This window comes from Alexandromys fortis, unplaced genomic scaffold (assembly GCF_014885135.2).
Source record: "Alexandromys fortis isolate MF-2015 unplaced genomic scaffold, M_Fortis_MF-2015_v1.1 scaffold_146, whole genome shotgun sequence".
Lineage (NCBI taxonomy): Eukaryota > Metazoa > Chordata > Mammalia > Rodentia > Cricetidae > Alexandromys > Alexandromys fortis.
The window spans coordinates 2,617,352-2,634,646 of record NW_026068042.1 but is presented as its reverse complement, the minus strand read 5'-3'; the positions used below and the strand labels follow the sequence as shown (position 1 = coordinate 2,634,646).

The following is a 17,295-nucleotide window of genomic DNA, read 5'->3' as shown; positions in this document are numbered from 1 at the left end:
TCCACGACAGTTCTTCCCCCAAGGGAAGCCACAGGACCAACGTCCACACCAGTGAACTCTGCGAGGGTGGAATTACATTCAGAACTGGCTCCCTAACCCAGACTGCAAGGTTGCTAAGAATCTTGCGCCCAGGACCCAAGAGGCAACCTCCCCACACAGGGAGCCCCTAGCTTCCAAACTTAGAATGATCTAGAGACAGTGCCTGCTTTGGGCCTCACTGTGAAACCCATCTCGGTGCCTAATAATTTTTGACGTACTGAGGGCGAGCACCACGTCTTCTGGGTGGGAGACTTTATTATATTTTACAACATGAACACAGAGGAGAGTGGGTGCTACGGCAAACACCTCAGGTAAAGGAATCACTGGATGAGCAAGCATGCCCACTCCACCCTTGCATCTGCCTTCCTGGTGCGTGGGTCTCTCAGAGACTGGTCCCGGTGTCCCGACTTTACGAACTGAAAATGTTGAAGGGAGACATGGGAAGCGGCAGGAACACCATCCACAGAAAGGAAGCTGAGGGGACTTTAGAGTAACTGATGAGAATCACATTACAGAAAAGCCTTTCCACTGTGTTATGACATCAGGGTAGAAGAATGAGCCAGGGGCTCAGCGTCCATCTTTCCTAGACACCCATCATACGGGGCCCTCGGTGATCCCCTCCAGAGGCAAGCTGGGCGCACTGTCGTCGGTAGGCATCTCCTCCTTCTTCAGTGAAGTGGGCACTCGGAGGCTGACATACGGTTTGTGACACGCCGTGTTGGCCAGAGGAGGGTAATGTTGTCTATAGCAAATATAGGCAAAAATGAGGCCAATCACTCCTCCAACAAAGGAATCTAGCGGGAGAGAGGAAGCAGGAAAGACGGTTATTCTTCCTTCATATGAGCAGCCCAGATATCCAGAAAGTTCTTTTCCCACTTGCCCTAGATGATGAGTTGCTTTCAGTCTCCCCACCCCAACCTCCACTCCCCACCCCTGGAAGACCAAAGGAAAGATTGCACGCTGAAAGTGTTGTAGTCTCTTCCAAACTGCCATCGTGTCTAGCATTTAAATGCTAAAACACAAGGGCTCAAGACTACTGAAATGGCTCAGCATGGAAACCATTGTTGATCAGCCTGACACCCTAAATTCCAGCCTAACCTTCAGAAAGGTGGACAGAGAAAACAGATCCCACAAAGTCATTCTCTGACTTGGATATGCATCGCCCCACCCCCATGCACACACTCTTTTAAAAATCAAGGACTTGTCTCTGTGCCCCCCACGCCCTTTAACTCATGCCCTAGCATTGCAAGAGCTCAGACTGGCATTCTAGACTTTTCAGAGTAGAAGAAGAGGTCCTAGACATCTCTCTCACATCTGAACACCCGCAGGGGCTGACATTTAGTTTTCCTAGGCAAGTCTTGCTAGAGTCTTTCAATCTTGCTGGTGAGCTACAAGAGCCCAGCAGGTGTTCTGGTCTGTGCCTTACAGGAAGGGGTTTCTCGGGGATGAAATAACCCCTCAGAGGCATATGGGAATAAATCCTTTAGCAGTCCTTGAGACTTGGCACACTCTTTAGAGCTCTGGACAAAGGAGCTGGATCCCTCCAGTGAGCTGCAGGGATCACTGAGAGGAAGGGGTGATGGCGGAGGGCAGATGAAGCAGGAGACAAAGACAGACTCCTTTACCAAACAGAGCATCCAGGAGCTCAGGAGAGACCCCATGAACATGGCCCGCCCATCAAACCCTCAGTGTGCGTGACGCATGCTCAAACGGTCTCTACAGACTATTTCTGCCAAAAATATCCTAACACAGTGGGAACCTCCCACAGGAAGAGACCTCTGGAACTCACGCCGTCATTGTCACTGTCGTGCTCAGCTGTCATTGTCCACATGCCAGTTATTGCCAGTTATCTTGCTAGGTCACACTCACTTCCTACAGATAGTTGGAAGCACCTCCGTTTTCCCCCAGCATTCCCATTGAATTCCATTGCTGTGGCAAATCCCACAGCCAAGAGCAATGCAGGGGAGGAAAAGGTTGATCCAGCTTCCAGTTTTAGTCTCTCCTCAAGGGAAGCCATGGGAGGAACTTGAGATAGAAACCATGGAGGAGCATGGGTGGCCAATCAAAGACCTACGCTTGATAAGCTTTCTTATACAGTCTAGGCTTACGTGCCTCAGGAATTAGGAATTATGTCACCCAAAGTGGCTGGGCCCTTCTACATCAATTGACAATCAAGATAGTCCCTGAATATACATGAATACAGGTCAATCTGATCTTGTGAATCCTTTAATTTTAGATGCCCTTTTCAGGTGACTCTAGGCTGTATCAAGTGGACAGATAAAACTGAGCAAGGACACGGAAGGCTGGAACACTGTTACCCTGAGCCTATAGTCTACGCTAATCCAGGGGCCCTGTAAACCTCTACAGGTCTATTCATGGATAACCTCGTGACTTTCTGAGGTCTCAGCCTTCATAATGTAACAGGCCTGTGGGATAAAGGCTATGTCCACTCTGGGTCAAACAAGGAATAACTGTTTCCACACTTCTTAGGATGTCAGGCACCCTGTAGCCCCCTCAGCTAAAGTCAAGCTACTTGCTTGTTGCTTCCTGTAAGGCCATACTGAGTTATTGTCAAAGCCTTGAGTCTTTCCAGACAATGACCTGCTCAGTGGGTAGCTGCGTGTGCAATACCAGTCATTGCTGTTCTTGTTAGAAGTATTAGATTCTACCTGAGCTATCAAAATAATTTGAAAGATTTCTCTTTTGTGTATTCAGTGCATAAATGCATGGTTACACACACACACCATGGCTACTGTGTGTCTGAAGACAACTTTTAGGAGTTCTGTTCTCGCCTTCCACCCCGTGGGATCTGAGGATCAAAAACACCATGCTTGTCAGCAAATACCTTACCTACTGAGCAAATGCCACGGCCCTAACAGAATTTTCAGTGGGCACAAAGTTTTGTATGTCACTATCCTCCATAGAACCAACAACTACAACTGTCAAAATTGACAGCAGGCTAATAGGAAAACACAATCTCCTCGAACAAATAAATTTAGCGATTTTGTACACGTAATTTTATTGATCTACAATAGTAAGATAGAAAAAAACAAGTATAGGTAAGAGTGATTTCCATGTTAGGGCATGGATGTCAAAGGCATGCAGCCCAATGTCCAGCTGCTGCTCTAATGGCCAGAATCTAGAGTCCGGACACAGCGGCTGCTGATCCTCCTTCATGTGCGAATAGATGGAGCTGCGCTTCTGCTCAGTGGACCTGCCACTGCTCTCACGAACCAAGAAGGCCCGGCGTCAACCAGAGTTGCTCACACGGCTGTCACGTACTCCAGTCATGTTCCCTTCACTCACAGTCTTTCAGCCTGTACCTGCTTATTCTTGGTTACATACATGTAGTTTCCACCCTGGGCTCAAAAGGATCCTTCTTGCTCCCTCTCCTGCTTCAACGCCTACCTCGTTATCCTTCCACAACGAAGCCTGGGTATACATGCTGGCAACCCCTCCTCACTCCTGTGTGACTAATTCCAGCGGTAAATGATGGTGAACTTTGCAACTGTGATGGCTAACACTAGGTTTAGAACTCTATGGGGACAAGGGTTGCGTGTCTTGTGGGTGCTGACTCCCTCAACACTTGGCCAACATCTTGCTGCTCACAGCAGAATTGAGATTGTTGAGGGAGGTGAATGCACAGGAGGTCAAAGGTGAGATTTGATGTCTGCCCTGGGTATCCTTAAGTGAGTCCCTTGTCCTTGTCCTCTGTCATCCTGATGGTTTTATCTGAGCATGGGGAAAGCACATGGCCATGAAGAGGCCTTCCTGTTTAAGAGTGATCCGACATAAAGGCCAGGAACACATACGAGTGTCTGCTTGGCCCTGAGGAAGAGCCATCAAGATGGGAGGTGATGATCTGACAGATACTGGTAGAATTAGGAGACCACGGGCTTCAGGAAGTAGCCCATCCTCATTGATCCTCAGGGCCCAGTAGGTTCACCTGGGACATGGTAACACACCCACCATCTACTCATATCCCAAACAAAGAATGCCCTTGTGGTGAGCTCTCTGTTTAAGACACTACAAGCCCATGCCAGGGTGAACCACTTCACCTCCCTAAGTCTTGGCTTCCTTCTTTCTCAGATGGAGATGAGGTCTCAAAATTCTCCTCATTGACCATGACAACAATTTCTCGCTACTATTATTAAAGATAATACAGGGCATGTCACAAAAGGACCTTAAGGCAGCTGTCCTCATCCTGTTCCTCTCACATCTTACTCCAGGAACTTATGGGGATTTTTTGATTCTCCTTCATCTTTCTTCCCACACAGGAAGCCAAGAGTTGAGAACGGTAACCTCAGGAACATGGCCATGTTTTTGTATTATTTCATTTTACTTTTAAATGCAGTATCCTTTTAACAACAGATTAATTAATTGTGTGTGTGTGTGTGTGTAAAAGTTAGAGGAAAACTTGAAGGAGTTGTTTCTTTCCTCCTACCATGGGTGTCCTAGAGGAATAAACTTAAGTAGCAACCCTGACTTCAGGTGCCTTTACCCACTGAGCCATCTCACCAGCCCTTTAGAGAATTTTAAATGAATCACCCAAGAACCTGTAAAGCAGCGTATATACTATGAATTCTTGAATGGGGCTTCAAGGCACAGTTAGCTTCATAGATTGAAACAGCAGCTCAGATGAAGAGCTTCTTCATGTAATCTATGGATACCAGTCCATAAAACACATTATAGCCTTTTTTAGTTCAAGGTTTTTTGAGCTGCACTCTTATACATTTTATTGTCTTGTCCCAGCCCAGGGTGTTACTTTTATAACCATCTAAAATAAACCACAAAATCTGACCTGCATTTGAGCCACTGACTATCCAATGGACCAAAGAGCTAAATCTGCAAATGATACCACCTGGCTTTTCCGTGGCTCAGCATTTCCAGAGGAGGGTCACTGACCGAAGACGCCTAAAAATTCCAAGCATATGCTTCCTGGGCTCATTGATGTAGCAACGGGCAAGGAAATGGTGATGCCAGACCAACCTATTTCCCGTTTGGTAGAACCAGTGAAATGCTGAGAGGGGTGGGAAGTAACAGGGACAAGACAGAGTCTTTATCCAAGCCACTTTCAAGCAGTTATCACGGCTATGTGTATTACCAAGATGTAAACAAGAAATAACTTGCTTTATGAGGGAGCTTGACATCAAGGGTTCAAGCAGGCTACTGCTGTTTTAATCAACCCACACACATCCCGTTGACAGATATCAGGCAAGGGGCATGTGGGTCCTCATTGAGAGAAAACCCATTCGGGATTGACTTCACCCCAAGAATGGTAGCAATGTTCCTGAAAGACTCAAATTAAGAAATAATGAATCTCCGTGTCCCTGGCGTCCAAATGCTGCTGTCTCCGTATTTAGCACTGCTGCCAGTCTTTCAACACACGTGTTTATTGTGTGCGTGTCAGGTGTTAGGCATTGGAGTTGGACTTCACACCTCAGGCTAAAGGAAGCACAGGCAACCCTGCTAGCCAGAGTTTACAGCTCCAAGGGGCAGGAGAGACACTATGTAATGACGGCTAACAGTGAGTTGCAGCAGTGATTAAGTACCATGAATGACAAGTGTGGGGGACTGAGAGCTGGCCTGGGGTAACCTAGAGCACACGGTTGGGCTGAGGGTATGACTGAGACATTAGGAAGGGAAAGTAGAGGAGAAAAAGGTGCCTGCAGTTTTCTAGGAAGGAAAGAAATGCATAAACCTGCCAAGAAAGGAAGAAAAGGGCTTGTCAGACTGAGAAATTGATGGTAGGATCACCTAATATAAAGGATATAGGACATAAGGCTACCAATCAGGTTGGGTGAAGAATATTCCTTACATTCTTATACAGCTCTGATGAGCCCTCAGCATGGATCACAGTTTCACTTTCCTCTGGGGCAAAATCCGTGCAGCTCGCAGCCTCTTCCCTTCCATCCTGTTTGGTACCCCACTTCCAAGTCTGTCTGTCTACTAGTAGATGGCGCCTAGGATCCTAATCAGCTTGCTCATGTGCACTGCCTCAGAGTTCAGTTTCTATTCTGCAAGTGTTTGGCAAAACAAACACACTGAACACCACCTACAAGATACACCAAACTGTCAACACCACTAGCCACAAAAGGCCATGCAGACCATGCCTCCTAAAACAGTTAAAACCAGAGACAGATAGTCGATCAGTGTTGCCAGGAGCAGGGGATGCTGACTGCTGTAGTAGAATTATGGTGACTGCACTATTCTGAATATGCAGATAAAACCCACTGCACTGTGCACTTCCAAGGGGAGAGTTTTACCATGCCAAATTAGAGCTCAATGAAGTCTTTCTTTACAGAAACAGAGGGAGGAAACCAACACTAGATGGTTTTCAATGGGACCAGAAACTGTGACTTAGAATCCAGCAACCAGAGAACAAATCTTTGCCTTTAAGATGGGCATAAACTCATCCTCATCTTCTGAGGTCAAAGGACAGGAAATGACTTCACTAGGTCTTCCACAACCAACATGCCAAGCTATGTTCACCTGCTCCAATAAAACAGCAACATGAACAAGGGCTTACTATTTGTGTTGGCAGGTCTCCAGGAAGAGCACATTCATTCCTGTCACCATGGCAACATTCAACATCATTGAGTTCACTTGACTTAGGACTTTGTATGTCTTGGGCTTTATGACCCAAGACACTCAGGCAAAATTCAACTCTGGAAAACTCAACGATTACGTGTGATATTTTTGTTTGTTTGTTCTTTTTATCTTTCCAGTGATTCTCTGTCTAGTGAGATTTCTGCTTTTGTGATGTAGTTTCTAGAAAAGAATTTATATAACACCAACATACCTAGTACACTGGAGGCTGGAGGCATGGAGGCCATACTGCCTTACTGAGCCCAAAAGCACAAGGAGGCATGACTGAATGAATATTTAAAATGCAAATTTAATTTTTTTTACTTTTAAAAGGAAAAGGAAAGAGCTTACAGAAATGTGGCTTATTACATTAAAATTAGTTGAATGTGCTCAGAAAAACTCAGAGCATCTGTGTCACCTGCCACATCCCAGAAATACCAGTTTCTGATGCAGAGCCTCTTAGTTAAGCCAAGGGAGTGATGGAAACCAGCCAAGCAGGCCAACATAAAGTCCCACAAGGACACTGGGAGCCTAGCAAGCGGGTATCCTCTGTAGAGGGAACTGTTTCTTGCACAGATAGTGTCAGCTACTCAGCTACTGCTTGGAATATTGTCCTCCCAGGTAAAGCAAGCTAAGTTCATGATGCTCCAGCTACGTAGACAAACATAAAACTCCCTCCTTGCGGTGGGCAGGGCAGTGAAGGGTGAGAACTGTGGAGTGGCCTTATTGTTTTGAAGCCCACAACTACTGGACCCAACAGCAACTGTTCCATGTCTTCTGTGCTCCTGCATTTGTCCTGCTTGTCTGTCTTTCTCTGTTAGGATGTTACAGAGAGTCAGTCAATGCTTCACACCCTGTTGAGCATTTTCTTCAGGCTCTAGGCAGCTTTCCCCATTGCTGTAATGCAGATTGGCCGAGGATGTTACCAGTGCAAAGAATGTGACGAGTAAAAGAGGAACACGTTTTAAGCCATGTGCATGCTTGTAATGTCAGTACTCAGGAGGTTGAGGCAGAAGGATCGTGAGTTTGAGGCTATCCTGGGTTACAAGATGAGTGAGTTCTAGGGTAACCTGAGCTCATCATGAGGCTGACTCAAAAAGGCAAAACGCAAAACAAAGAACCAAAGAGTCAAAAAACATCCACTTATTTAGCATGTATTTATTGAGCTGACCTATGTCCTTTTAAAATTTCTGTCAAATTCCCTAATCCCTTATAACACAGTCAGACATTACTAAGAAACTTGTTCTTAAGGTTTTGAATTCACTGTGGAACCAAAGATGACCTTGAATTCTGATCTTCTTCCCATGGCTTCTTGAATGTTGGGATGACAGAGGTGTGCCACCACCACGGGGACCTGGAGACAGAACCCTGACCCCATGTCTGGTAGATAATCACTCTATAAGTAGCTATATCTACAGCAGAAGAAAAACCATTTGGGTTCTTTCTAGAAGATGAGACCATTGGGCTGGACCCTAGCCCCACATGACTGGTATCCTTATAAAGATGGCTGTTAGGGCAGATGAAGACAGAGGAAGTGACGTGAAGAGATGCAGGGAGCATGTCATGGGGGACAGCAGCAGAGCCTGAAACTCTCTTTCCACAAGCCAAGGCACATCTTAGGTTGAGAAAATGGAGTGTCAAGAAAGAGTCCTTCTTCAGGTTTCCAGGAGCATTGTCCTGACGGTCTCTTGTCCAGCCTCCAGAATAGGAGCACATTATACAGTAAGACAATGTACTGCTGTCCTTCTAAACCCCTGCTGTTTAGACGTTTGTTCTCGAAAGTCTAGGGAGCTCCATCAGAAGAGAGCATGAGACATGCAAACATCCCCGCCTATGCTGGGGGAGCCAGCCAGTGACACAATTCTACTCAGCTACATATAATTTGTAGTTGCCTTCACATAACTGTCACAAAAATGGTTTATCTACATAAGGCCTATATAGTATCTACAAAGCCTTCCTCCCCTGCCTTGTTCTAGCGAATAGAAAGAGACAATTGTCACCATCCACTAAATTAGTTGTTAGAAGGTAGCAAATGAGTCAGGGTAGCCGGGCGTTGGTGGCGCACGCCTTTAATCCCAGCACTCGGGAGGGAGAGGCAGGCGGATCTCTGTGAGTTCGAGGCCAGCCTGGTCTAGAAGAGCTAGTTCCAGGACAAAAACGCTATGGAGAAACCCTGTCTCGAAAATCAAAATCAAAAAAAAAAAAAAAGAGTCAGGGTAGAGGGGCAGGATATGAAGGCTGTGACGTAAGTGAAATGATACTGTCAAGTCCATCCCAATGTGATGTGTGGACCATGGCTAGGAGGGCAAAAGATTACTGTATGTATGCCCACATCAAGGGGGAAAGGATTGCAGGCACATGAAGAAGCCAGTGCAAGGGCCAGGTGGTGAGATAAGCCTGGAGTGTTTGCGAAATAGCAAGAAGCCACAGGCCTGAAGGATGGGATTCTGAAGGAACAGAGAGCATCTAGACAAAGCCATGGTCCTAAAGGCTCACTGGCCACAGCGAAGGGGCATGGATGAAGACTAGCCAGGAGCAATGGACCAGCATGGGGAGAGGGATCAAACTCTAGCAATAGCTTGAACACTGAAGTTCCCAGGAAACCACAGGAAGCTGAGAAGAGAAGAATTCCTTGAGTAAAGGGAAGCAAGGTGTCCATGGAACTCGGGAGTAAGCAACATCTTTCCTCAGGGAAACTGGGCAATGGGCCAGCCAAGTACAGAAAGATGCAAAAAGGCCCAGCGGAGAAAGACTCCCGTGGACCATGTTCTGCCTGTCTGGTGGGCTCTGTATGGATGGAGGGGTGCCAGGGTGCTTCAGACTGCTACTAACTCTCCTGAGCACCATGGGCATCTGGACTCTGAGGTTCCTAATCAGCATGGAACCTTGGGAATTCAGCCATGCCACACAGGTAGCCAATGGAGAGAAGATGCATTCACTTGGAATGGAGCACACTAGAGGAAGAGCTGCAGGGCCTTATTCCATTCAGCCCAGAGCTGAAAGGTTTCCGGTGGGAACAACCATACAGTCCTAAGAATCTCCTTTCAAGTCCCTTCATTTAGCAAGTCAAAGGATTGCTTCTTCTCTCCCTCCCCACCTCTCTCTGTGTGTGCCCATGTACGTGCCTGTGTGTGTGTTTGTGTGTATGCATGTGTATGTGTGTGTGTCTATGTGTGTCTATGCCCATCATGCGCCTGTGTGTGCCTCTGCCTGAGCTTGCATGAGTGCTAATACACCCCAGGATGAAGCAAAGTACATGTTCATACCCGTCCTAGCTATGGTTCTTCCTTGGCCAGGAACCACAGAATACACAAGAGAGAGAAGAGGCAGAAGCTTAGGGCATGCTGTGTCCTTCTCTGCATGGGTCTTCCCCAGCATGGGGATTCTACAAACTTTGGAGTTCAAATGCTTTGTGTTCATGGTTAAGCACAAAGGTGAGCCTTGCTGCCAGGCATGGGGCTCTGCACTGGCACCACCTGCAAGTCTCTCTGGCTTCCCAATGACCTAGACGCCAACCTAGCACAAAGTCAAATGGAGCAACCGGCCCAGAGAGTTTTGGTATCAATCCAACCAGCTCTCTTTCTGGGGAAGTTTCACTAAATATTTTACATGTAGTCCCGTCTATGCCTAGGCCCCCATAGTCCCCCTCATTCAGTAAAAAGGCAGACTTGTATATTTAGAGTGGACTAAGGAGGTTGAAATAACAGAAAACAACCATCATAACTAACAGAGCAAGCCATGTGAGATTATGGGATATTGATTAGCTATGAATATGTAATGAAGTAGTCAGTTGTATTTCTGTATCTGATATTGCTTAAATCACACTGAAATGAAGTCATAAAATCTCATAATAGTGATGCTATTAACTCACATTAATAATGATAAGGGTTTGGGCTTTGCTGATGTCTATGGGCTTCTGCATGGATTTTCACCTTGATTGACGGTTCCCACCTACGGTCACTGGGCAGCTCAGTTCGCCACAGAGAAACAAGCAATCTGTCTCAATCAAGCCTCCCGCCTCCAACATCCACCCACACTGCAATCAAAGGCCTCGCTGCTATGTGTTTGCCAAGCCCAAAACTTCAGAGGCCACCTCCATTTCTCCCCACACAAGTGAGCACTGAATAAATATAATCTCTCATTCTTTCCTCGTGATTACATTACTGAGCCACAGAGAGAAAGGCAGCAAGCCAGGCTAGGGTCAGAGAGGATTGAAGAGGTACATACCTCATATCTTATGCCATCAGTATAAGATCATGCAAAGATGAAGGAGGGGGGGACATCAATTTTCCTCAATTCTGAGACTCTTTAAATTTTGGGGCAGGGACTCATATATCTCAGGATGAGCATGAACTCATTGTGTAGTCCAGGATGACCTTGAACCTCAAGTCATCCTGCCTCCTCCTCGCTAGTGCTGGAATCAGAAGTGTACACCACTCTACCCAATCTATGTAGTGCTGGGGATGGAGCCCAGTAATTCATGCAGTAGGCAAGTGTTCTAGCAATGTGTGACATCTCTAGCCCCTTGACGTTCTTCACTGCTTCCCTAATCCAAAATGGTGAGGTCAGGGTGGCAACTCTGTATCAGTGGCTTTTGATCCGATCATATTGGGAAAATACACCTGACACTAAGGCAGTTGTTTAGGAAACCCTACACATCCTCAGTAACAGTGAGCAAGGCAACAGAGAAACTGGTTGGCACAATAGGGTTCATTATTACATTCAGTCTATGACACGTCTCTGTGAAATATTCAGATATTCTCATTCTATGGTCAAAGAAGAAATTGGAGTTCCTTGAGAAACATGAGACACAATTCACACAAGGCTGTTTGGTCCATACTGTTCTTGCAGGGGGATGTCCGAAGCCCATTGGCAACAAACATGGTAGGAAAACATGGCTAGAGCCAGCGTTGCATGAAGACATGCCTCTGTTGCTGTTGGCTCAGGACTCTGTCCCTCCCCCTCCTTCTTGGAATATGGTTTTCAGGACACCAAGCACTTCACTCAACTCAGTGAGAAGCAGGGAGAGCTGCAGCTACAGCTCTGTGGTCCTTTCCTTACCTCCTCCATCCAGGGGCGTGGGGTGATGATGCATCCCCTCTGTAAACTGCTCCAGCATCTCTTCCCCACACCCTGCATCTTCTAACTCCAAAATGCCATTTCAGGTACATGACTCCCAAGACATGAGCTCCAGGAGGGCTGGGAGTAGACCAGAGGCTGGGAGGGAGCAGGAGAAACTGTCTCCTTACTGTAGGCGACTTTCAGAAGCGACCAGAAAGGTCATGCCCCTTTGTCAGACTCCTGGACGCCACATCACACTGCATCCTACTCCCAGATGCCCATTCAGGACTGATGGGATAGGGGTGAGACTGGTCAAGGTGGTCTGAGGATGCCATTTGGGGAAGCCACACCATAGACACTGCTGTCCCTGGAAGCCACAACAACTATGGCTATCGGGCCATCACCTCTGTGTCTGTTTCCTGTCTATTATGGCAGGTGGCGATTCTCTTTCAGGACACTGAGTTGCAGTTTACTGACAGAGACATGGTTGGGTCAGTCACATTCCCAAAACAAACCCCTCACTTGCTTACAATTTAAGTTTTACTGAATATCCTAGGGCTGACACATAAAAGCAAGCTTCACCCCTGCCTTGAGACAGAGGCAAGCCTCACCCCTGCTTTGTGATTGAAGTCTTGCCTTGATACAGAGTAAGGCTCAGGTCAGTCCTGCAATAGAGGCAAGCCTTGCCCTGGCCTTGTGATAGAGACAAGCCTCACTACAACTGTGTCAAATGCTAAGTCTCACCCCAGCCTGGAGACAGAGGGAAATCTCACCCCAGCCTTGCAATAGAGGTAAGCCTTATGCCAGCCTTGTGGCGGCTACTAAAATTATTGGTGAAGTTGGAACCCTGGACTGGACATACCCTTTGGCACTGCCTCCGTGGTGAGAAATACGCCCTTGGGGACAGGATTTACAACGGAGAAGGAGCCAAAAACAACTTGGCAGTGAGTCTGGAGACCAATCAAGCAGAGAAATCACATTTGGGCCGGAGGCCAGGGTGACCACACTGAAGACCTGATATCCTGGCAGGACTTGAGCTAAGTCTTCTTGAGAACAAACAAGAAGAAAAAGCTCAGCAGGGCCAAGATGAATGCCAGGACACACTTAAAGAGGCCCGCGTCTTTTATGACCACATCTAGTCTGGCTTCTGACTTAGTTCTTCCCAGCTCAGTGACTGTCCAACACCCATCCCTGGAGGAAGAGGGGGCCCACTCTAAGGACTGATCGGGGACTCACCTTGCCAGTGATGCTTGTAGTCACACATGCGCGATAGGGCAATCATCATGGCACAGTACAAGGGCAAGATGGCAGCACAAAGCCGCCAGCTCTTCCCCCGCCCACTCTCCGTGAAGCAGTGCAGCTTGCCAGCCAGGTAGAACGTTGTGAAACCGAGGCCCGAGAAGGCAACTGCCGAAGAGAAAAAGCAGATGTCACCCTAACAGATGCGAATAGCAAGAACTTGGCAGCCTTCCTGTCTGCTATCTTCACGTCCCAAGGTCAAGGCCAAGGCCAAAAGGAACCAGGCACCTTGTAGCCAAATCTGTTCTGCCGCAATCACTCTAGAATAAACTTTCAACCATGAGAACGACCCTTCAGGTCTGCATGTGCCCAGAGTTAACTTTGTGCCATCATATTCTCTCTCTCTCTCTCTCTCTCTCTCTCTCTCTCTCTCTCTCTCTCTCTCTCTTGCTTATCCATTCAACAAAGGTTTAATGACTTGGGTGATTCAATGAGTCTTTGTTGTCAACGAGACACATCTGGAAAACAAAACCTCAGTTAAGAAACTGCCTTCATCAGATGTCTGTAGGGCAGCTTCTTGATTGCTAACTGAGGTGGGAGGGTTCAGCCCACTGTGGGTGGAATCATCCCTAGGCACGAGAGCCTGGGCTATTTAAGCAAGGTAGCTGAATATAAGCAAGCCGAAAATCAGGGTCTTGCTTTAAGTTCCTGTCTTGGCTTTCCTCAGTAATAGCCTGTAAGCTGTAAGATGAGATAAACCTTTTACTCCCCGAGTTGCTTTTTGTTTCCAGTGATTTATCACAGCACAGAAAAGCTGGCTAGAACAGCTGCCTGATATGTGCTAGGCAGACACATGCTAAATGAGGGAAGGAAAAGATGCCCGGGACACCATCTCTGCTCTCACAGGGTATGTGATTTGAAAGAACATGGTCCCCCAAAGGGAGAGGCACTATCAGGAAGTGTGGCTTTATTGGAGTAGGTGTGGCTTTGTTGGAGGAAGTGTGTCGCTGTGGGCATGGGATCTGAAGGCTCTTTTGCTCAAGCTTCCTTCAGTGTGACACTGAGATCATTTTCTCCTGCCTTCTGATCAAGAAGTAGCCAGCACCATGTCTGCCTGCACACCGCCATGCTCCCCACCACCCCAATTAAATGTTTTCCTTGTAAAAGTTGCTGTGGTCATGGTGTCTCTTCACAGCAACAGAAATCCAAACCAAGACACAGGGCTTTGGGGCTGTTGGAAGGGCATGGGCATTCTGAGAGATTATTTGAAAATGTATTATATTCAATAAGAAAGAGTGTACCCAAAAATATTCAATAAAAGCTGCTTAGATTAGAAGGGTTGGGACAAGGGGAACCTGAAATGATCCCTGGCTTTTGACAGAGACAGAACATGCCTTGGCAGCATTTGCTAGGATGACATCAGCAAATGCCCCGGAGGAGTCAACTTGCTGGAGAAGACAGTCATGCCAAGCACCTTGAATTCTTCTTAAAATATAAATTATTGTATTTTAGACATGCAAAGACTTAAAACTATAGAGTTTGGATCTAGTACACACAACTCCCCAAGCTTTCATCCATTTGTTTATGCCAATCCGGATCTGGAAGACATTCTATTCAGTGAAATAAGTGTCCAACAAACACAGTTCTTGCTTTGTTTCTGCTGCTACGACCAATACCCTGAAAAAGGAAACCTAAGGAAGAAAGGGTTTATTTACTTACAATTCCAGGCTACAAGTCCATTACTGTGGGGAAGTCAAGGCAGGAAAGCAAAGCATCAGATGTATAGCCCAAAGTGGAGAGAATTTAATGCATGGAATCTTCCTTGTTTGCTCTCAGCTAGCCTTCTCCTCTCTTATAGTGTTAGAATGCCCCCTGCGTAGGGAGTGGTGCTGCCCACAATGAGTTGGATCTTCCTCCATAAGTTACCAATTAAGATAACCTCCCACATGCATTTACACAGGCCAACCCTTTCTGTATAATTCCTCATTAAGAATCTCTTTTCTAGTGATTTCAGATGGCATCAAATCAGCAGTGAAAAATAGTAAACATCAGGAAAAACACCATGCACTTTTACTCATGCGGGAGCTAAAATTTTGACTTCATAGCGGAGAGTAAGACAGTGGTCTGGGATGAGCAGTTGGAATAGAGAGCGTTTGGGTGGAAGGCACCAAGTTTAGTAGGAAGACTTAGTGCCAATGCTCTATAGCACGGCAGGGTGACTACAGCCTGACATCTGTTGTGCATTTGAAGATTAAGCAGAAGTATCCAAAGGCCCCTACACAAAACGGGCAGTGTTTGAGGAGGTGAAAAGGCTAATTACCCTGACTGGATCATCCGGCATGGTTTACAAGTATTAAACTCGCATACTCCACCCTATAATCAGGTACAAGTATTGTGAATATTAAAATTTAAAAAAAAAAGACTTCATGTTGGAAAAAAATGTTGCAGTTGTAACTCAGTGAGATTTGAGGTTGGTCTCTGAGGGCTTAGAGCAATGGTGTTCAACCCTGGCTACATAGTCTCCATCAGTAGACAGGAAACTTAAAAACTGCTGGCATCTAGGTGGCATTGTCTGTAGTGGTCTGCCATGGTCCTGGACTGGACGCATCTGTTCCTGGATGCAGTGCTGTGACAATGCGTCTGTACTATCCTCTGGCTATAACCATGACCGATGCTCAGGGGCTCTCCTTGTGACCAGGTACTGCAGCTATTCATCTCTGGATGGCAGACTTAACCAAATCTTCATCTCAGCTGGAAGATAAAGACAAGAGGTCCCACAAACCCAGCCCACACAGTGACTCCAGGAGCACAGGCCTGAGAAACGCAACCTCAGTACACCAACAAGTCCAAGGGATGGTGCAAGGCCTTAGCTACAGCGTGGGCATCACGAAGGAGTTTATTACAGATATAGGCCCTCGAGGCTGGCTGCAGACCCATGAGTGAGGACTGGCTTTCCACAGTACTATCAAAAGGATCATATGCACACCGCAGTGTGAGAAACCCTGGGCCAAAAATGTATCCATTATCCTTTCGGGGCACCTTTAGAATGGTCTCAAGGCGGTAGCATAAACTCTGAGGGGAAACTAAAAGACGTTCTGTTCGAAGCTGTTTACAAAAGTGGAAAATTGGAAGTCCAGGTGCGTGGCACCTTCTACAGCCAGGGGGGCAACACAAAAACCCAGATTCTGTGGTAGTGTTGAGTGACAAGAGGACTCAGCAGCAGGTTCCAGGTCAGCATAACTACAGTATATGACATTAAATGACCTTCAGTTTTTCCAAACCATCTCTGAAAATTATGTACCTACTTAAATGGGATCTTGGTTATGAGCATGAACTTGTGCCAAAGTAGGTCTTCCTCAGCCACAAAGAGAGGATCCATTATAAGCAGTTTTATTTGTTTGTTTTGTTTTCTTGAGATAGGAATTCTCTGTGTAGCCCAGGCTGTCCTGGAACTAGCTCTGTAGACAAGGCTGGCCTCGAACTCACAGAGATCCACCTGCCTCTGTCTTCCAAGTGCTGGGATTAAAGGTGTGCGCCACCACTGCCCAGTCCCCCCCCCCCCCCGCTTGTTAAATAGATGTTAAACCTGGTTTGTCTCGGATACGCAGATGAAGAAACTCAAATGGAAGCTGTGTGTGAGCACTGAAAGTTTTCTCGTTATTACCAACATTCCAACAGTAGAAGCTTAACCTAAGATGTGAGATAGGGCACAGCTCAGCATGGCATGCTAGGACAATAGAAGGGTATTAAGTGATTTCCATAATGTTCTAACGTGGGTACCGTCCTAGCTGGTTCAAAAGCTTCTTAATCCCCACCTACATGCACTGGACTCCATCCTTCCCATCCATTTACATCCCCACATGAGGTACAGGAGTGGGAGGGCTGGACAGCTTATTCCTATTGTCTCTGACCACATCCTGAGCTCTTACAGGAGGAATAAAATGGACTTTATTCAAGCAAGATAGCTTAGCAAATCTCCCCACCTAATTACCCAAAGTGTGAGGAGCCCAGAGGCTTTATTGGGCTATGGGATGGAAGTCTCCAGAATCAGAAGGGAGAGCAGCCTAGAGAAATGCCAAACTGTCATTTCTCAGGGAAATGGAGTACTTCAAAAGCCAATAAACCCTGAGTGGATGAGGAGAAGGAGGAAGAACCGGTATACGGCCCATGTAAGAATGTCTTGAAGACTTCAACACTGATAAGCAAACAGCTCAAGCTACCAGTTCTGTCTGCACTCTGGCACCTTCAGGAGATGGAGAAGGAAGGAGTTGCCTGGCTTAGAACCTCCACCCTCCTCCTGACTTCCACCACCTAGGACCTCTCACCTGGCAATGCAGGCACCAGCTCTGGCATCAAGGGCTTTGCATC

General features: G+C 46.7%; 1 protein-coding gene across 2 annotated transcripts in view; it reads right to left on the bottom strand.

Annotated features, from left to right (window-relative positions):
• Positions 1-289: 289 nt before the first annotated feature.
• Plpp4 (phospholipid phosphatase 4) overlaps positions 290-17,295 on the bottom strand; it is a 120,315-nt gene continuing 103,309 nt past the window's right edge. For both annotated transcript variants that reach the window (XM_050166030.1, XM_050166031.1), the window contains exons 6-7: positions 12,925-13,095; positions 290-833 (exon numbers count right to left, since the gene is read on the bottom strand). In XM_050166030.1, the coding sequence (XP_050021987.1) occupies positions 634-833; positions 12,925-13,095 (371 nt within the window). In that variant the 3' untranslated portion in view covers positions 290-633. The remainder of the gene's footprint in view (positions 834-12,924; positions 13,096-17,295) is intronic.